Source organism: Zootoca vivipara, chromosome 5, assembly GCF_965207765.1.
Source record: "Zootoca vivipara chromosome 5, rZooViv2.hap1.1, whole genome shotgun sequence".
In the NCBI taxonomy this organism is placed as follows: Eukaryota; Metazoa; Chordata; class Lepidosauria; order Squamata; family Lacertidae; genus Zootoca; species Zootoca vivipara.
Window position 1 is genome coordinate 81,361,608 of NC_142588.1, and position 21,871 is coordinate 81,383,478.

General features: G+C 43.0%; 1 protein-coding gene across 1 annotated transcript in view; it reads left to right on the forward strand.

Annotated features, from left to right (window-relative positions):
* Positions 1-13,357, forward strand: part of LOC118093937 (uncharacterized) — a 197,993-nt gene extending 184,636 nt beyond the window's left edge. Inside the window, exons 30-37 of the mRNA XM_088669182.1 lie at positions 3,099-3,227; positions 3,743-3,868; positions 4,772-4,900; positions 5,361-5,489; positions 7,372-7,500; positions 7,740-7,868; positions 11,929-12,057; positions 12,902-13,357. Of these exons, the coding sequence (XP_088525308.1) occupies positions 3,099-3,227; positions 3,743-3,868; positions 4,772-4,900; positions 5,361-5,489; positions 7,372-7,500; positions 7,740-7,868; positions 11,929-12,057; positions 12,902-12,993 (992 nt within the window). The 3' untranslated portion in view covers positions 12,994-13,357. The remainder of the gene's footprint in view (positions 1-3,098; positions 3,228-3,742; positions 3,869-4,771; positions 4,901-5,360; positions 5,490-7,371; positions 7,501-7,739; positions 7,869-11,928; positions 12,058-12,901) is intronic.
* The last annotated feature ends 8,514 nt before the right edge of the window (positions 13,358-21,871 follow it).

The window sequence follows — 21,871 nt, forward strand, 5'->3', positions numbered from 1 at the left end:
ACTTGGCTGATTTCAGTGGCAGCTCTGTGATCATCTTCATTCCTTCCTAAGAGGAATTAATGTCTAAAGAGCTGTCACAAGGAAGATGGAGCAAGCTTGTTTTCTCCCACTCTGTAGGCTAGGACCCAAACCAATGGATTCAAGTTACAAGAAAGGAGATTCTGACTAAACATCAGGAAGAACTTTCTGACAGTAAGAGCTGTGGAGGGAACTCCCACAACAGGTGGTGGACTCTCCTTCCTAGGTAGTTTTTGAGCAGAGATTGGTGGCCATGGGTCCATCTCTCTCCCCCCCCCCCCGTGGACACATTGGGCAGGGTGCTAGGAGGGCCACAAAAAAACTGATACTCAGATGCTGCTTTTATACCTCTATCACACCTAGTTTGACAGGCCACTCCCAGAGGGTTGACCATGGGTGAGCGTGGCAATCAACCATTTCTGCTTCAGATGCACCAATGTGATTTTCCCTTAAAGCAAATAGTAATTTGAGATTCACCTTAGGACCACAGCAGAGGAGAAAATGGTTAAATTGCCTATCAGTTCCATGAATAATCAGCTTCCTCAGCTGATGCTGTTTGCTTATTATTATTATTATTACTCCAAGCATGTTGCAGATATGCATTTGCTAGTTTGTGCTAGCATGTGCTAGTTTGGCCCACCAGTTTCTCAGGTAATCTTTCAGTAGATCTCAGGTGATCTTTCAGTTTTGACAGCCGAACTGCACTATGGGTCTTCAGAACATCTGGGTTCCAGAAGGAAGCTGTTACTGGGAACATCAAACAGTGTGTGGAGGGTGGTGGGAGAAAAAGAGAGAATTGGGAGCATGCTCCTCCATGGAGGGGGGCAAGAGGGCACCACCACCCCAGATGAACAAAAAAAACCCCAATTTCCAGGTTTAACTTTTCAAAAACATTAGGTCTCTAACATCTATCTAACCTGCGCAAAACCTGAAGCAGGCAATACTTATGTCCTATCCTTCACTGCCTCTGTGCCTTAGTTATAGGCAATGGTGGTGTTTGAAATTTGTGTGTTTTGTGGGGGGGTTGGTTGGTTTTGGTTTTGTTCTTGCAGATTTTTTAAAATAAAAATAATAAGGTTGGGTAAAGAAAGCTACTTGCTACTGCTGTGAAAGGATTTAAGAACTGATGGTCATGGCAGGACTAATCCAGGCCAGAAGGAAGAAATCAGGAAATGACTTAGAGGGCTGGCTGCCATTCCTGCAGTTCCCAGAAGAAAAAAACCATAACACAGATACACAGGAAACTGTTAAATTAGAAAATGTCTTTATTAGATAACTGGCAGTTGGAAGCTGAAACCGTCTTTTTATGGGTGCTTAGCATACGAAAACGGCAGGGCTGTGTGTTAACTGGCCACACTGTCTTCAGACAGCCCATTTTGGGAAAGTGGGAACAGACAAGGGCGCTGTATTAAATGATAATTGAGTTAAATGTTGGCCACAGACGTGTGTGATCCATTGCTTGCAGTTGAACTGAAATAAATAGCAAGTTAGGAGGGTAAGTTTACTGGTAAGAGGAAGGATTATATGAATTGCCCTAACCATTTCCAGTCATGGAACAAAACGGTGTCAGTGTGAACTGGAAAACAATTCCATGAGCTTTGCCAAGTAAGAGTTGTGGGGACAAAAGAGGGGGGGGAGAGAGAGATTCAGATTCAGGTGTCTGATGCAGAGTAAATAGCAAACTATTTAAACAAAAGCCAACTAGTGACCATAAGGGAAGTGTGGTGGGCGAAAGAGACATTCATTGCAAGACAAGCCAAATGAGGTCATTCTATGGAGGGTGTGTTCTATCCGCTTGGTAGATATTAAAAAAGGATGCTGGAGTGATTCAGTTTTCTCTGCCAGGAACCGAGATTTCAAATATAGACACCAAAAGCAGCAGAATTTGAGTCTCTCTCTCTCTCTCTCTCTCTCTCTCTCTCTCTCTCTCTCTCTCTCTCTGTGTGTGTGTGTGTGTGTGTGTGTGTGTTTAACTTGCCTAAAGAGAGGGGGAAACTGATCTACTCAGATAGTTCGATTTGGTGTTGACTGTATATTTGCAGCAAAAGAGATTTCTTAGGTATTGCAGTAGCTCAAGGTTACCGGTACTTTTTGAATTCACGTCGCCTTGTCTCCAACCAACTGGGCATCTAAACTTGTTGGGGGGGGGGAGATAGACTTTTCCAAGCATTCGAAAGGGAGAAAGCATCCTAATAAACATCCCTGCTTAAACAATGACACATTCAGGATATAGGTGGTACCTATTGAAGGATACGAGAGTAGCTATGCAGTGGTCCTTTCAGAATGGTGAGCCAGGTAGGTTCAACATTGCCTGCTCCAATGATGATACGGATACAGCCCGTATCATTTTAAGCATCTCTCTCCACCCCCCCAAATCCCGGAAACTGTAGTTTGCCTCTCAAAGAGCTATAAATACCTGCACCCTCAACAAACCAGTTTCCAGGATTCTTTACGGGAAAATGTGTGCTTTAGATGTGAGGTGTGGATTTGACCAGTGATGGAGGCTGCATGGCCCTGTTGGGCTAAAAAGCTGGTACTGGTCTTTTAGGTAGGAGTGTCACCTTGGTTCTTGTGGTTGACTCAATGTTGGGGTTCTCGTGGCTCAGAAGCCAAGAGGCTGGTGGCATAAAAATCCCATAAGAAGTTATGGAGGGAAACCATTTGGTCTGAACTTGGATGTTCCCCAGCTCTCACTGCAGTCTCTTCCCCTCAGCTGAAGCCTAGAAGTGAGCTTAGTTGAGGGGAAAGTATTGGGTGAGTGGAGGAATTGCAGGAAGATAACATGAGGAAAAGTCATCTACTGTCATCCATTTGGCCCCTTTGTTCTAAAATCAGGACCCACCCAGTTTTTTTATGTGATTGGAGTAAACCAGGGCTGCCAAGATCACACCAAAGGGTGCATGTACTGCATACATTTAAAGCACATGACTTCCCCCAAAGAATCCTGGGAACTGTAGCTTCTGCAGTTCCCAGAATTCTTGGGAGGAGAGGCCACTTGCTTGAAATGCATTGTGTCTACACAACCCAGGTTTGTGCACTGAATGGCTTTTCTCAGAGATGCTTTCCCCTGACTTCAACAGGATGCCCCAAAGGAACATACGGCCCGCATTGCAGGAAAGCATGTCGGTGTCTGAATGGAGGGCATTGTGACACTGTGACAGGAGCCTGTGACTGCCTGCCTGGCTTCATCGGAGCGGACTGTGGGAAAAGTAAGTGCCTCTCTAGGCCAGCGTCTTGCTTCCCACAGTAGCCAATCGAATGTTTGTGGGCAGCCCATGCACTGGACATGAGGAAGTGAGCTCCATACATCACAGTGATTACAAATGCTGGCACACATTTAAACATGGAGCAATCCCAGCCCCTGGTGAGGAAGCAGTGGGGCTTATTTAACACAAAATGTCTAACAAAGCTAAATATTTTCTAGCAAACAGGCTGTGTACATGCCATGCTATTAAAGCACATTAAAGGCACATTCTGCCCACCCAAAAGTATCCTTGGAACCGCAGCCTGCCCTCCCCAGAGCTACAATTCCCAGCACCCTTAGCAAACTGCAGTTTCCGGGAAATTGGGGGGGGGGGTTAATTCTCTGAATATGTTTTAAATCTGTATTGTGTACACAGCCTTAGTAGAGTAAAAAGAACAGCCTTCTCCTAAGAAAAAGAACTTGCAGATTTAACAATCTGCAATGAGCTGGCAAACCATGCTGCTTTTTTCTTCCTTTTAGCTTGTCCAGAGCATCACTATGGGAAGGACTGTGCCTTATTCTGCTCCTGTGGTAAAGGACATTGTGACTCGGTGACGGGCAAGTGCTACTGTCCACCTGGCCGAATTGGACCCAACTGCCTTCAATGTATGAGATGATCAGCTTTTAGACAACCAGAACAAATCTTGGAGGCTAATGCATGCAAAAGTCTTAATACCACTGTCATGCTATTGCCTCCTACCCACTTCTTTCTCTCGTCTGTTGTCCCACCCATCCCCAGCTCTTGCTCAACGGTGTTTCCATAAAGAAATGGTTCTTTTAAAATGTATTCTGATCTATTTAATTTTTTTAGCAAAGTTCTTTCTCTGTCTTATAAAGATCATATGGAAAGGGCAAGGGTATACTTCGTAAAATCATCCCTGTGAGAACGAATGGGCTTTAAAAATCCTTTCATTCATTTCTGCCTTAACACTCAGTTTCCTTTGAGGAAAAATACAGCATTCATGGGGAAAGGCTGTAGCTCACTGCTTTGCATGCAGAAGGTCTCTGGTTCCATCCTTGACATCTCAAGGCTGCAAATGATTCCTGCCCGAAACCCCAGAGCACTACAGCTAATCAGTACAAATACTGACATAGCTAGATGGTACATTACTCAGACTTTGTAAAAGACAGCTTCACATTTAGAGTGCACTGGGGGATCTGGCTATCACCCCATCAACAATCCATGGTTTCATCCTTTTCTTTATTTGTGTGTGCATGTTACAACCTGTTCTCCTGGCTTGAAGTACAGTATAGATTTGCTTGTCTTTTACAATTTCATTGTGTTTTGAGCAAAGTGGGGAATGGACTACAACCACAACCATCCTTGATGGGGTTGATGGGAGTCGGGACTCCCAATGACACCTGAAAGACCAGAAGTCTCTTGCTTCTCCTGTATAGTGGGAAGCTGTCTAGGGAATGGCGATTGTCTCCCTTAGCTATGACATTCATTTTTGTGTTGCACTAAATTATTGTTTCTTCTTAAAAAAACACTTTGTTAATTTACTATAGTGTGTCCCCAGGGAAGATATGGCCCCCACTGTCAGCTAAAATGTTTGTGTAAGAATGGTGGCATCTGTGATCCCGTGAATGGGACCTGCATTTGTGGACTTGGCTGGACGGGACGCTACTGTGAGAAAGGTAGTATTTCTATTCTCCTTCGTTACGTTGTTTACAGACGAGCATTTTCCCTACATATTTGCATGGGATTTATGGTGCAATTCTCCTCATCCAGACAACCCAATTATAAATGACCAAATTACGCTGTGCTGAGTTTATTGGTTCGTAGAGTAGTGGTCACTGGATATAACTCCTGAGAACATTTCATGGGAAGACACAAAACTACCCCAAAACCTCATGATAAAAGAGATGTGGTTTGTTACTAATGCTTTTGAAACTCTCCAGATAGTTGAAACAGTTTTACTTGCAATGTTCTCATCTATGTAAAATCATGTTTAATCTGGAAGAAGTAGCAGCAGGGTTTGAGTTTGCAATATTTCTCAGATCTTCCTGTTGCCTTGTGATTGTTTAGCAGGGGAGCATTGTTTAGTTTTTGGTTTAGATTAGTAAGATTTTCTGGACATTCCCCCTCCCCCTGCAGAATGTGCTGTTGGAAAATATGGCTCTGATTGTCAGCTAGATTGCGCTTGTCAGAATAACGGAACCTGCAACCGGTTTACTGGCTGCTGTCAGTGCACAGAAGGTTATTACGGACATTCCTGCAACTACAGTAAGTAATCGGCCAAGGAAGCAAAGCCAAGAGGCTAGCTTGGCAATAACAATGCATGCCTCTGCAAGAATAACCACAGACATAATTTTAATATCTTGTTGCATCTCCTTAAAACTAATTGTCAAAATGTTCTGCTGCTATGTGAAGAAAATATTGAGTGACTAGTATCTTGAAGCCCGTTAAAATAACGGGTGCTAGAGCAGACCTGTTGCTCTAGCAACCTCGGGGACATTCGTAGAGGCTTCTTTGGGGCCTGATCCAGAGGCTAGGGGTTTCCCCACTGCCCCGATTCTGGTGCTAGAACATGCAATTCCCCCCGCCCATTCCTGCTCTCTCTCTCCCCCTCCCTTCTTTTCTCCACCCACACGCGCCCGGACTCTCCTGGGCTGCCACCGGTGCTGCTCCTCCGTCGCTGCTCCGCCTCCTCGTCCTCCACTGCCGCGGTCCATGCCTAGGCAGGGGAGGGGAGAAGGTAGGGGTGGCCAGGGCCCTCCTTCCTTCCTGCCTTCCCCCTGGGCTTGAGCCCCCTCCTTGTCTGCTGCTGCCGCCCGAGGACCAGGCCTCGGCCCTGCCGCTCCAGCAGCTGCTCCCACCGACGCTCTCCCTGTCATTTCCCCCCCCCCGGCGGCCGCCGCCGCAGCGCTATGTGGCCACCGCCGCAGCCAACCAAAGTCAGTCAGACACTCAGCCTCGCGATTGCACTGCGAGGGAAACGGTAGGCGGGGGAAAAGAGTGTGTGTGTGTGTGTGCGACGCCCGCTTGCTGCTGGTCGCCGGGGGGGAGCGTAGGGGGGGAAGGAAAAGAAAGCAGCCTCCTCCTCCTCGCGCTTTAGCGCAAGCGCAGTGAGGCGCTGTTTGGCCGGGAGCGGCGGTTGGCGGCCACAGGGAAACGGGAGGCAGAGGGGGGGAGCATGTGTGTGTGTGCATCCAGTCTCTGTGTCCAATCCCTGTGTCCGTGGGGCACATGCACAGTAGTGCAAACCCAGGGACACAGGGACTGGACGCAGAGACACTTGGACTTTATTATATAGGATGTGTGTAGGCATCTGTGAAGCAGTACATAGTTTAAATTATTGGAAGGGCCTTATCTCTGCTTTGCATGCAGAAGGTGCAAGGTTCCATCCCCACAATCTCCAAGTAGGGCTGCAAAGACACACACACCCATTTGAACCCTATGAAGCCACTGACAGTCAGTGTAGACAATACTGAGTTAGATGGACGAATGAGTTTGACTTGGTATAAGTCAGGTTCCTATGAAGGTCCACCTAGCTACCATACCAGCCTATCCTCTTACTGAAATGTTCAAATCTTCACACAGTGCATAATTAAACTATGGAACATGCTCCCACAGGGGGCAGTGATGGTTGGTTGGTTGGCTTTAAAAGAAGATTGGAGAAATTCGTGGATGATAAGGCCATCAATGGCTGCTAGCCATGATAGCTGTATTCTGTCTCCACAGTTGGGTGCACTAACTAATGCTTCTGAATACTACTGTATTTTTTGGAAACCAGGGGGGGGGGCTGTTGTGCTCAAATCCTGCTTGTAGGTTTACTACAGGCATGTGGTTCGCCACTGAGAGAACAGGATGCTGGACTATGTGGGCCACTGCCCTGATCTGGCAGGCTCTTCATATTTTGATGATGATGATTATAAATAGTATTTTATTATTTGTACCCTGCCCATCTGACTGGGTTGCCCCAGCCACTCTGGGTGGATTCCAAAAAAATATAAAAGCATAATAAAACATCAAACAATAAAAACGTCCCTATACAGGGCTGCCTTCAGATGTCTTCTTCCAGCATTCCAACATTGCAATTAGTGTGGGACAAAATCCTGTGAAAATGGTGCATCTTCTGAAATAACATTATCATTTCACTTCTCAGCCTGCCCATCTGGATTTTATGGTCTCAACTGCTGGTATCCATGCAACTGTAAAAATGGAGCCACATGTCTCCCAGCAAGTGGGTTGTGTGTGTGTGCCCCAGGTTTCCAAGGGGTACACTGTGAAAAAGGTAAATTTCCTATTTAAGTCAACCAAAGTGCTGGAGCATCTTGGGGCCTGTTTAGCTATGCTGAAGTTGCTTTAGATTCAAACACTGGCATGCCATGCAATTTCTGAACATGGGAAGCACTCCTACCAAGAGGTATTGATATTAAATGAAATGTTAAGGCAAATTATTCAGTTACGTTGCATTGTCTTTCTTACAATGGAAATATATATTGCATATATGCCAATGTTCTGCTTTTTCAGGTTGTCCAGCTGGAATGTTTGGAGACAAATGCAAACATCATTGTGAGTGTGCAGGATCAACTCGGTGTGACCCAGTTACTGGAAAGTGCTTTTGCCCACCAGGCACAACTGGGGACAGGTGTGATGTTGGTAAGATCCTGGAATAACGTGATAACCCTGAAGTGGTAGAATAGACTGTACCACCTAAGGCTGCAGATTGGAGGGGGCTGCCATTTTTTACTGCTCCACACATTTAAATAAACAAATAAGGAACATGCTGCAATTAAATGATCTTACACAGCAGACACATGTAACAATGTCCTGACTGAATTGCCCTTTCCCCTTCCTGATGGGGAGGTACTGCTTAACCCTTTTCACGCTGGACTCTTTTTTTTTTTTACTCAAAATGGCACCCACAAGCTGCTTTTTGCAACCCTGTAACTTCACTTCTTTCAGTGAGGGAACCAGCAGAAGGCCCTTGGAACTGGACAATAATAAGGGTGGTAGTAGGCCCAAACAGGACAGTGGGGGGTTATACTGTGAGAGGCTTTGGGTCTACCAGATGCATAGCCTCACTTCCCTAGCACCCTCTCAAAAAAGGGGTGTGTGTGCACTAGCCCTGAAACTGGTACAATTATTTTCCTTGCCACTGCAGTATATGTGAAAAGGATCTAAGGGTCTTGGTGGACCACAAGCTTAACATGAGTCAGCAGTGTGATGCAGCAGCAAAAAAAGGCTAATGCTATTCTAGGCTGCATCAACAGAAGTATAGTGTCTACATCAAGGGAAGTAATAGTATCACTCTACTCTGCCTTAGTCAGACCACACTTGGAATACTGTGTCCAATTCTGGGCATCACAATTTAAGAAGGATGTTGACAAGCTGGAACATGTGCAGAGGAGGGCAACCAAGATGATCAAGGGTCTGGGAACTAAGCCTTATGAGGAACGCTTGCAGGAGCTGGGTATGTTTAGCCTGAAAAAGAGGAGAATAGGAGGAGATATGATAGCCACCTTCAAATATCTTAAGGGCTGTCACATGGAGGAGGGAACATGCTTGTTTTCTCCTGCTCTGGAGGGTAGGACTTGAACCAATGGCTTCAAGTTGCAAGCAAGGAGATTCCGACTAAACATTCAGAAAAAAAAACTTTCCGACAGTAAGAGCTGTTCAGCAGTGGAACAGACTCCCATGAGAGGTGGCGGACTCTCCTTTCTTGGAGGTTTTTAAACAGAGGTTGGATGGCCATCTCTCATGGATACTTTAGCTGAGATTCCTGCATTGCAGGGGGTTGGACTAGAGGACTCTTGGGGACCCTTCCAACTCTATGATTCTATGGAACCAACACACACTTCCCTGGCTTATGTGAGCCAAGCAGGTCTTTGGAAGACCTTTGCCACAGACACTTCCATCCACCCTCAACTCAAGCGGATTACTCTGATCTTGGCCTTTTGGATTAACCAGAGAGAATATCTGTGGACTTTGCAATCATGATTTATTCTCAAGCATTTATTTTTTTCCTATAGCCAGGGGAAATCGCTAGGAAGCTGCAGAGGTCCCATCATTACAAGCCTTAAGGCTCATTTAATGTTTACACTGGGTCTAAACCCAGATGGTCTCCACTTGAAGCAAATGAACAAGCAACAATACACTGTTGAAATGTGGTCCCGACTATAAAGGGATGGAAAACAGCCTGTTGCTTACAACTTCAAGATCCACAACCCAGAAGGGAAATGGCATGGTATGCTTTCAAATACAGCCAGTGTGAATGAAGTGCCCCAGGATGTTGGAAACGCGGAATTTGCTCCAACCCAAGAGCCTAAAAGAAAGGAAATGACTCCTAGCTTGCCCCATTCCCTGCTCAAGATTCCAATCTTTCAGTTCTTGTGGTTTGAATAGGGACCACACAGTACAATGAGTAAGGCTACTTGAATGCAGAGAGCTTTTCCAGCTAGATAGTGTTTTTGTTTAGACAACTGGGGAACACAAGAGGGAAGCTCAGCACAAAAAATAAGAGTGAAGTTTTGTACTCCTTGGGGGGGGGGAACAGAAAAAAAGGAAAGAAAAGTAGGAGTCACTTTTATTTTCTTCGAAACAGTCTGTGCAACCCCCAAAGCTTAAAAAGCTGTTATGGGTTTGGTTTTATTTGCATTTTTATTTTCAATTAGGCCGAGTTCATCTGTGATATAACCATGAGCAGCTGTGACTCTGTGCAGCAGCTATAAAGATAAAAGGCCTGATTTTAATTTGAACTCTGGTAAAGCACCCATTAAACAACCATAATGTTAATTAAAAAAAAAAGCAAGAGAATATATAGGTTTTTTATTAGGTTGCTTTTTTCTGCTAAATTAACATTGCAGACTTTCAAACAGATGTCTTAAATACACATTGTTATGAACATGAAAATGTGGTTATTACTTAAATTAAAATCAGGCCCAGAGGTGTTTGCAAGAGCCTGTCTCACAACGTTCCCTTAATTGAAAGAACTGAAGTGTCTGAATAGGACTAAAGAATTCTCCCGGTGGGGGGAAGCGATCCTAACTGCCCAGCAAATTGCTTTTAGTTATGTAATAGCTCAGATGGTGTAAAGAAAAGGTCTATTGTCTTTTATCACAGTCCAGGTGAGAGAAAGTGTCTATGGGAAAATGTAGTAGTAGAATTATGGAGGTTTTCATTAATGAGCACCCTGCAGCAGAAATGGTCAGTTCAGTCCATGTAAGTCCTCATAGGTTTATTCATAAGCTTGCTTTATCCCATTTCCATATCTGCAATGTTTTTTGTTTGAAAAAAATCACATGGAAATTAATATCTAAATATGCCTCAATATACATGTCTCAGTATGTTCATTTTTAAACCAATCTTATTACAGAATGCATATTTTAATACATCGTTTGGGTACATTTAGTGAGCTGAGGTCTGCAGAATTTGAAGAAGTACAACTACTAAAGGGTCGTTTCTGATCCGCACATCGGCCTGAGAGGTGCAGATAAATTCTGTTTGCATCAGAATTCACAGAAATTGAATTCCTCAGGCACCCACCCACCCTAAATTTAATCAGTAATGAGAATGACGGAGAACCAACTCTTTCACGTAACCAAGCATGGAAGCCATTAAAAAAGCAGCACCAACCCATTCGCCTGCCCTTCATGTTCTCAGACCTTTTTAAATGCCACCAGATTGCTATTAGTCTTCTGCATTAATCCTTTTATATATTTTTGCTTCTGCCACTGTTTAGTGTGATTTTTTTTAAAAAAATGTTTTGTTGTTTTAAGCGGTTTAGGGTTGTTGGTTTTTTTGGGGGGGGGGGTGTCCTTTATTCTTTTAGTTCCTTTCCCTATTCTGAGAGCAATATTGACAAAAGGGAGGACACACTTGTTTAACTAAATAAATATTACAGGTAAGTAGCTGTGTTGGTCTGATGTAGTTGAAACAAAAAAAAAATTCATTCCAGTAGCACCTTAGAGACCAACTAAGTTTGTCATAGGTATGAGCTTTCATGTGCATTTCGTGTGTATCTGAAGAAGTGTGCATGCACACGAAAGCTCATACCTATGACAAACTTAGTTGGTCTCTAAGGTGCTACTGGAAGGATTTTTTTTTAATTTTAAATAAATGTTGCTTGTGATAATGTGCTCCAATCAAGTGAAGGCTCTCATTAGCAGAGGGTGGAGGGGAGAAAGTGATTTTTGACAATTCCTCCTTCCCCCAATGCTCCATTCCTCCTGAAAGTTCAACTCTCTGGAACAGTTTAGGCATGGGATACTGCCAAGCAAAAGAGGAATAAGTGAGAATTGCCTCTCTCCTTTCCGCTAGTGACATCCTCCACTGGATTGGAGTCATTGCCATCTTTTTTAAAAAATAAAAAATGTAAAAGTAAATTACTTCATATTTATGAATAAAATATCTTCTCCCCTAAGAATCCTCTCACCTTCACTGAAGCATTGCAAAGTGGGATTATTTTTAGATTAAATCAACTGATTGGCTACAAACCATTCATATTACAGATTAAATGCTAATAAATTGTTGATTAAGAGTACCGTAAGAGAAGAATCTGATGTTTCCTTATTTCCTAGCATGCCTTCTTTATTTTCATGTTCTCTCCCGCTCTGTTTTAAAGCATTTCTGGTGGGGTGAGTGGCAGTGGTGATGGAGAGGGGATAGTAAAAACTAAAAATTAAAACTCTGTGACATAAAAATTTGCTATCTCTTGCAGAATGTGGGCCAGGCAAATATGGCCCCAACTGCTCTCAGCAGTGCCAATGTGCCAATAAATCCCAATGCAATGTGCGAAATGGCAAATGCACTTGTCTCTACAAATGGATGGGACCATCTTGCAAAGAAGGTAACTGTAGAGAGCCTGTAAGAAATAAGCTGGGCGGAGTAAGATACCACACACTGCAGTGTAATTGACTGATTGCAGGTTGGGGGCTATGCTCTGAGACCAACCAGTGGCAGCCATGCAGCCTTAGTCTACTGCTAATACTGCAGGTTAGAGGTGAGGCTGAAGCTGGTTAAATAATGCCCCATAGTGCTCAGGTTGTAGCAATGGTCAATCTATTTGTAGATCCCCTCAATTCTTCTTCCAGGCCAAATCCAGTGCTCAACTGCAGGCATATGTTTTGTATATGAATTAGAATCCACACTGGAGCACCAACTCCCGTCTTTGATGCTAGGGTTTTGTTTTTAGCTCCCTCAGTCAGAGGCTGAAATAACACTAATGATACCCTGCAACTTCCCCCCCCCCCAATCTGTACAAATATACATTGAGCATAGAGAGTGTGCATTGTTGTACACCACCTTGATATTCTGTAATGGAGGTTTAGAGAAGTTTTCCTTTTCCTTCTCTTAGATGGGCTACCTTCCCAGATTGATGAGACCTGTCCGCCCCTCACTTTCTTCTACAGAATGTGCAGAAACTCCCTTCTTGACTGTTGGGTCCACTATTGATCTTGTCTGCTCAATCTATTGGAGCCTATCTGGCATGCAGGGAAGTCCCTAACTCACCAAGGGTTCGGGACGCATCAGCTACCCTCGCCTGCTTTAGCCGGCCAGTCCAAGCCTTCTCCTAATACAGCATACACCCCTTTATTTATTAGATTGTTAAGAGTATAAACTATAATCTGTGTTAAATCTCATCAAAGATGCCTTATGCAACCTTCTAAGTGTGTTTATCTGTAATTCTCTAGGTGGTCCTCCAAAACTTCTGTCTTATGAAGAGCACACTCAAGAGAAAGGGAATACTTTTTCAAGACTGCCACAACAGGAACACTTGGACTAATGAATGAACTGTTTTATATGCACAGACGGTATTTAACTTTGGAAATGAGAGCTGCTATTCATTTCTGCTTGAACTGGACTGGAAAATTCACACTTCTTTGTGCAGGTCTACATTATCCATTAAGTAGCTGGGTCCCTCTTAAAACTTTTAAACTCTGTTCTGTTTATTTATTCTTGACCTCCTCCTGCTTCCTCCCGATTAATCCACTCTCGGTATCCTTTCCAAGTGTCAGTCCTGTGTTTTTATGCCCACAAAATGCAGAAATCTTCTCATCCCTGTCATCAATCAACTAAGATAAATCATTTCTTGAACAGAAATATTCCAAACCCTTGCTTATTAAAAAAATTCCACCAAGAGGAATCTTTATAGGCTTTTAATACTTTTTTTTTAAAAAAGAAATAATAATAATACTGTTACTCAGTTAGCTGCCTTTATCAAGCCTTATTATTCAAGCTGTGTTTAAGGAAGGAACATATTTTCAGAGCAAATAGTAGCCATTGTTTCAACGGCAGCAAATATTTGGCAGAAGAAAAGTATTTCCCCCCCAATCCAGCCAGGAAGATCTGCATGCAGGCTCAGGCACACACACACACACACACACACACACACACACACACACACACACCAATATGAATATGAGTGGCTATCCAGCTCATTAAACTTGGGAGGTGAAGCTTTTGATACAGATAAGCCTGCAAGGGAAGAGGCAGATCATGACCTTAGGAGTTATAAATGGGAATAAGTGCAAGGGATGAAACTTCTGATTTTTTTAAAGGACACATATACAAATTAGTCTGTGTTAAATGTTTGAATTGTGGCATTAATATGAAATGACAAACTTGTCGTAGTTGCTGAAGTAACTCCAAGTACCAGCATAGGGACCCATATACTGAGGCAGGCTATTGGTCCATCTAACTCAGTGTTATCTACACTGACTGGCAGCAACTCTCCAGCAATTTTCAGGCAGGGCCCATGCCCATCCCAACCTGGAGATGCCAGGGATTGAACCTGGCACTTTCTGCACGCAAGGCAGATGCTCCATCACTGAGCTATGGCTCTTCTCCAGTTAAGAATAATAGTTTTATGGCTCAGCTTGAAAAAGCTGCTCAACACTAGTTAACATTGAATACCTAGTAATCTGGACTTCATCAATGATGTGCAAATTAACTACTCCTATTTGCTTGGTTATGCATTGGGGATACAGATGCTAGCGCTTTACATCAACAGAGATAAAGCTCTAGAGCAGAGTCCAAGTGTTGTGGGACTCCCTTCAGCCCCCAGCCAGCCTGGCCAATGAATGATGGAAGCATCCCTGCTCTAGAGAGATTAGAGGTTTTTCCCCTGTTGCAAATTCTCTCACCATTCAGAAATTCCAGATAGAAACCATGCCCACAAAGTTCTTCTGAAACCACTGTGCCTTGCAGAACTAGAAAGAAAACAATATTGGTAGTAAATGTTGGCTTTTGATTTTATTTTCCATAACAGAATACAGTTTTTCAGGACCATCGTTTCACAAGGTAATTTGCAAAACAACAAAAATCTTAAAGGTGGTGGTGGGAATCTGGACATGATGGAGAAGCCCCAAAGTCTGCCTTTTTTTACTAGCCAAAACAGAGTGCAGGTGTAATGTGGACTTAATTAGATTAGACTGGACTTGGTGCAAAACTGGTTTCAGGTTGGGCCAAGAGGGATGTTAGGACAAAGAAACAACCATTGCCGTTTTCCCATTTTTTATTAAAACTTAGTTGCTTCTATCTGTCTCTAGCACAAAGCACAGCACACAGGTCCCTTCTGAGGCAGACAGGAGGAATAACGAGAAATTTGGTAGTACAGCAAACAATTAAATACAACTAACAAACTGGCTATAGAGATGCCCAACTGAAAGCCCAATTCTCACTTTCTTTACGGAGGTATGAAAAGTCACTACCAAGTAACTTTACCATGTTCATTTATGTCTGAGCAAATCTCTGGGGTGCAAGTCGGTATCTTTTGCCGCAACAAAGTGAACCACGGCAACCAAATCTCCATTCTGCTGTCATAAAATACCAGTTTGCACCACATGGGGGCACATTCTGACAACACAGCCACACATAGTTGACATGGTAAAATCACTTTGTGGATAAACCCATAAGTAATTGGGCATATCAGGTTAAATTGGATAAAAGATTCAGTGGTACCGCCCAAATCCCACAAAATGCCCCCGTCTGGTTTCATGGATTCCAAGCTAAAAGAGCTTCTGGGGTTTGACTTGTGAGTTCAGAAAGACCTCCCCATCTTTTACCTGTTACACTGCTCACTCCTTCAGCCTTAACAGACTAAGTTCCTCTGACCAGCTTTTCTGCCTAGTCCCTGACACTTTTCTGTTTAGTTTGGCACCTGGTGCATACTCAGCTACTCACAGCAGATTGTGAGCTTCCATTCAACTGCCCTAACCCAAAGGAAGTCACATTTAAGTCCCACTGGAATGGGTAGGACAAGCAAGTTGCAGCACTTTAGCATGATAAACTTTGCCTGGATGGGGGTTTAATTTTATTTTCTTCTGCTCTTTGACAAGGCAGCTATAAAGGGGAGAATGAGGTGACTTTCACTGAAGCTATATATCAGGTAATATTTACTTAATGAACTTTAACAGCTCTGGGTACGTGTTAGTTCTCCTGTGAAGACTCCTTGTAATGGGCCACTATGCATGCCCATGAAACATTTTGAATCCGTTCAACACTGTGTAAGATTGGTCATTATTTTTCCACACGAGGTAGAACACGGACTACTAGATTGCCATCAAAAACAGCAAAGTCTCCTCCTCCCCTGTTTTCACTCTATAACATTTAATATGGGGAATGTGGCACACTATGTACAGTGGTACCTCGGTTTATGAACACAATTGGTTCCGGAAGTCTGTTCATAAACTGAAGCGTTCATAAACTGAAGCAAACTTTCCCATTGAAAGTAATGGAAAGTGGATTAATCTGTTCCAGATGGTCCGCGGAGTACTTAAACTGAAGCGTTCATAAACTGAAGCAAACTTTCCCATTGAAAGTTACAGGTAGGTAGCCGTGTTGGTCTGAGTCGAAGCAAAATAAAAAAATTCCTTCAGTAGCACCTTAAAGACCAACTAAGTTTATATTTTGGTATGAGCTTTCGTGTGCATGCACACTTCTTCAGATACACACTTTCGTGTGCATGCACACTTCTTCAGTGTATCTGAAGAAGTGTGCATGCACACGAAAGCTCATACCAAAATATAAACTTAGTTGGTCTTTAAGGTGCTACTGAAGGAATTTTTTTATTTCCCATTGAAAGTAATGGAAAGTGGATTAATCCGTTCCAGATGGGTCCGCAGCGTTCGTAAACCGAAAATTCGTAAAACGAGGTGTTCATAAACCGAGGTTCCACTGTAGTCATCATTTCTCTAATGTTGTCAGAAGCAGCTCCCTGGGTGAGGCAGAGCTAGCTTCCCTGGAGGTGAGTCTCTCCCTGTGAGGGGTGAGGCGGCAGGGAGGTTGGTGCAGTGCAGACACACTGGCAGAGTCCGTTAAGCACTCCTGCTGGTGAATTTGCACCACACCAACCTTCCCTTTGCCTCTTCCTCCTAGCAACCCACAGCAACCCCACCTTCCAGGAAGCTAACAGAGCAGCTCCTTCTGGTCCTTGCTCATCATCATTACTGAATGCTATAAGGGGGTGACAATGGGCTGTGCAAGGAGCTAGCATAGCTATCATGTTTTCCATATTAAATGTTACAGGAAGAGAAGAAGAAATGGATGTGGGATTGCTCCTCTAGAAAAATGATAATCAGTGTCGTGTGTAGCTTTGCCCAACCAGAGGTCTGATTTGTTGTTTCAAGCCTGTTGAGAAATGGCAAAAGCCATTCCTTTACAACAAACCAACAAACCAGGGCTTTAAGTAAGTCCACATCCCTTTTCACTTGTTACTCTTGTCAAGGAAGAGCAAGTAAGGCAATGTTGCTGGTTCTGGTCCAACCCCTTCACCATCCATCGATTGAATACAGATGCCTGAAGTGAACAGCTGTAGCTGTTCCTCCATAGGCTCTCCACACATTTGCAACCTCTGCAGCTAGCCCTGCTCCCATTATCTCTGAATGCCACATGAGTAATGCAAGAAAAATACTATGCTACTGATTTTACCAGTGGCAATTCACTGGTTTACATACTCTGAAATAGATGCACAGAGGGCAAGATATGCATTCTGGTTTGCAGTCAGTTGCCCTTAACATATATATCTTGAAATTTGTTTACAGCAACACCCTGACCAAAAAACAAATTTCGTTCAGTCATAATTCCTAAGAAATGACCATTGTTACACTTCTCTACCAACTTTTTGAATTTGGGATTGTAAATATGTACTGTAAATGTGATCATTTTATTTTTCCAGTTTGGGGGATAGGCTATAAATAAGGAATAAGTACTGGGGTGAACAGCAAACTATTTTTTATGGAATGTGGTGGGGATTTTTTAAGATGGCCTGGAAATGACTTTTTATGTCAGTTTATCATGGGCTTTCTCCCTGCTAGTCAAATACCAAAGGAAGAGATTGGCTGCAGAATCATATGCATGTTTACTTGGAAGTAAATATCATTGAGTTCAATGGGGCTTTCTCTGAAGGAAGTGTGCATAGGCTTGTACTGCATGTGGGTTAAAATATTGGCTAGTATATTACATTGACATGTAGAATCTGCCCAGGTAGCTATTATGCATATTTTGTTTGCATGGGGGATATATAATGTATATTTTATATTTCATAAATGTGCCATAAATGTTAACAGACTTGTTTATACTCTGTTTTATATGAGTACTCCGTGAATTTTCTTCTAAAATGGTCTTAGCATAGTGCCAGCAATGAAAACAGTAAAATATATTACAAATGTGCCTGGATACAATCATTTTGCTTACTGATTAGTTTTGAAAGCTTCTCAAAATCAGTGAATGCTATGATGCCTCTTGTAAAATATATACCATGCTGGAGTATTGGAACATTACATTTTGCTTCAGAAATGCTAAATCAGAGGTACAAATTCATCCTGAATTCAGCAGTTTTGAATTTTGTACCAAATTGTGTGGGTGGTATTCAACTAACACTTACTCAGAGCAGACCTATTGAAATTAATGAACATGACTAAATTAGGTCCATTAATTTCAGTGGGTCTACTCTGAGTAAAAGTTGCTTGAATACCACCCAGTAAGAGTGTATGTATTTGTGTTCACAAGAATATCTTTTTTTCCCTCAGAAAGCACATACCTTTCCCACTTATTATTCCAAGCATCTCTTTAGCAAGGTTTGACATCCTTTCTCTCATTTTAACACTTCACTCAGGTTTCAGTTCTCACTGGAAATTACGCTTTCCATTGTGCTGTCATAGTAATATATTGCAAGACAAGGGAAGGGAGAACTGGACAGTCTGTGTTCGCTTCAGATACAGTTCTTTAAAAGTCAGTTTGCAGCACATTGTGCTCTACCCGTCTTTGCAAATTTTTACTCTGATGTGGGGGAAATAGGAGAAATTTGATTTGGTTCACATTTTAAAGCAAACCTACCTAATTAGAACTTCCTGAAACAATACACAAATGGAAATGCAGCTATCCTTCGAAATTTGCACTTCTCTGAATTTGCCAACGCAGTTCTCCAACAAAATAGTGTGTACAAAAATGCAACTACAGTGGTGCCTCGCAAGACAAATTTAATTTGTTCCGCGAGTCAATTCGTTTTGCGAAAAATTCGTCTTGAGAATCGCGTTTTCCCATAGAAATGCATTGAAATTTCTTTTTGCCCATAGGAACGCATTAATTAAATTTCAATGCATTCCTATGGGAAACCGCGATTCGCAAGACGAATTTGTTGCAAAACGAATTCGTCTTGCGAATCACCATCAGATCACAAGACGCATTCGTCTTGCGAAAAATTCATCTTGCAGGGCATTCGTCTTGCGAGGTACCACTGTATGAGATGCAAGTGTGCATAAAACTTCATATAAACTAACATGCCAAAATGTATTGCATATGGGGAAATTGCTTGCAGAAATGTATTAGTCATTATGGTATACAAAAATGTGTGTCCTGTGAGAAACTTGTACTAAAATGCTGACAAATTTTCCTGAGGGCTTTTAAAAAAAATTGTTGACAATTTTTCACGACGACTGGGGATTTTTTAAAAAAATTGCAAATTGATGTTGAAATGTGGGCAACTGAACTTAAGATTGGAAAACTAAAATTGACAGATCCCTCCCTACAGTTTGACACCTCAGAATGTAGTTGCTTTGAAGCTGCTTACCATGAATTCTGGCTGTCTTATAATTCTCTGTGCTTCCATGTAGATTTCACTACTGCATCTGGAGGCTTTAGAATTTTAAAGATAGAAAGGAACAGTTTAATGCAGCCAAACATAATTACAAACAACGGAGCAGCACACAGAGAAAACAAGTGCCAGCTCATTCATATGAGAAGTTTTATCCCATTCTTAAGAGATGACATGCTTGTGAGTATGTAAAAACCATTAAAACATTTAGGGAATTACTTTCCCAGGCTAATGTGCAGCCATCAGTTTGTTTGTTTTTTAAATCATATTCTACTCATTCACAGTGTTCATTGTCAACTTATCTCTCTAATGTACATGAGAAATCATGTACATTTTGAAACCAGCTGCATTTCTCCAGATATAGGCTGGTATCCAATGCCCTAGTTCCATTAGTGCAAGGATTTACCGTTGTGATACAGACCCCCCCCTTCCCCAGACCACACCCAGCACCCCCTCCAAATCTGCTCTGGAGGTTTGCCGGGGGGGGGGGCAGACCCAGAACACATTGAAGGTGGTGCAGGGGAAGGAAAATTTTACATTGTGCAAAAATTAATACAGTGTGGAACATTTTGACCGAGGTACAGCCTGTTTGCCATATATGGCTTTTTTAATAACAGCATCATAACACTTCAGACACACAAACTCTTTCTCTTTGGTTCTTTGGCAATATTATCGCCAGTAGGCAGAGTTCACATTTTAAAATGGAGTGGCTGTTGCAGCCAGCTGGTGGGGCTGCTCTGCTCTGGATTTGGAGGAGGAAATGGTGAGTGCAATTCCCTTCTGCTTTGAGGCCATGGAGAGTGTCTCAACTGTATGCCCTTCCTTACAGAAAACATATTCAGTCCAGCATTTGGAAAGGAGTATGGAGACACCCAGACCTGGACACCCGGAACAGTTGGCACCCTTGCTTTAAATCCAGTAGATTTTTACTTGTCTTTCAGCTCATGGGAATAGACCCGCATGTTTTAGGTTAGACTTCAGTAATCATAATGTTAACCTCATAGGAAAACAATCAGAATTTTAAATATTCCCTGCTCCGCCCTGCCAGAAATTATTAGTCCATTTTTATCCTTTTTATGTTGAAGAACCCGAGCTATTAAACTTTGCCCAGCTTTCCTGCCAAGCATATTATTTTGATTGGCTGCAGGTTTCTGTTTGCCTAAGTAATAACCAACACAGCATTGGAAGCTGCCAGCAGGACAAACATGGGAATTATACCTTCTTATTCCTTCCCTAAAAGCCAAAGAGACATTTCAGAAGCATCAGTGGTTATAACGTTGCTACTTTATCCCACAGGAGGGGAAGGGGAAACCCACTATCCTGGGCAAATTCCATAAGAGTGCTTCTCTATACAGTACAAGAAATCAAAATGCTGGTGACCAAGAGGATTGAAAGCTGGCCTCCCCATATTTAAAGTGGCAAGGATGCCATTGTTGCCAGCCACTTTCCTCCTCATCAGGATGTCTTATCTCAACTATGGTTGACTACGCATTAAGATTATATTCATGTGGTAGCTCTGCTGCAGTGTATTAAGTGATGCTGGGAAGCAAATGCGTTTCATTGCATGTTTATTAAGGCATGCACACCAGCTCACTCCTGGCCTCCGGAGCCAAGTGGGGCTGCACCTTGCCCCTGCCCGCCTGTGTAGGAAGGAGCCTGGCCAGCCAACGCAGCCCTTGACAGGCAAATCTTCCCCGACCAGGCAGCCATTCAGTGAGGGGGCCGGGGACACAGTGGCAAGGCAAGGCCAGGCTTGGGGGTCCAGAGGCCCCCGGCAGCAGGCAGAGAGGGATGGAGATTCCTGGGGGAGGTACCTGGCTTGTGTCCCCTAAAAATTGTGCCCCCAGGGCTATGGCCCTTCTGCCCCACCCCCACTACGCCCCTGCTGCAGCCCGCTCATTAAACACTTACAACCTCCCAGGGACAGCCATGAGAGTGTTCACTAATGCAGTGTTTTCTGTTGTACCTATATATCATGCTGAAAATAAACATGTTCATGGATCTTCTGTGTTTCTTCTTTATCAGCCATTTGTCACTGAAGCAAGTATTCAGAAATGTAACCATGGTTCAACCAATAGAGATCTGGCCTCAACAAAGGTTGTAAGATGCACACCCTGACTTCCCCGCTCACTGCATAAGCAGAATGTGTGTGATCCGGGTATTTACTAAATCACACCAAAGGGTAAGCCTTCTCAAGTCCCAGTTGTCCAAGGGTCAAATATTTAATAAATACGTGCTCAAAACCATCTCTTTCTCTCTTGTTTATTCAGAACGGTAAGATGCAAAATTACCTAACATTGCCTGGATATGCCCTCAAATCTTTAATAACACACAGCTGAGGGATAATTTGGCAAACGAACTTTTTGAAGCTTAGGAAATGCAGGTTGTCCTGCAATCCCAAATGCACAGGCTGAATCCTTTCTAGTCCTTTCTACAGTCATTGCTATTATAGCTCATTGCTTTGCATACAGAAGGTACCAGCTTGTATTTCCAGTGAAGAGGATTAAGTAAGATGCGGTGAAAAGATCTATGCCTGTGATCCTGAAAGCTATTCCGACAAAGTGAACAA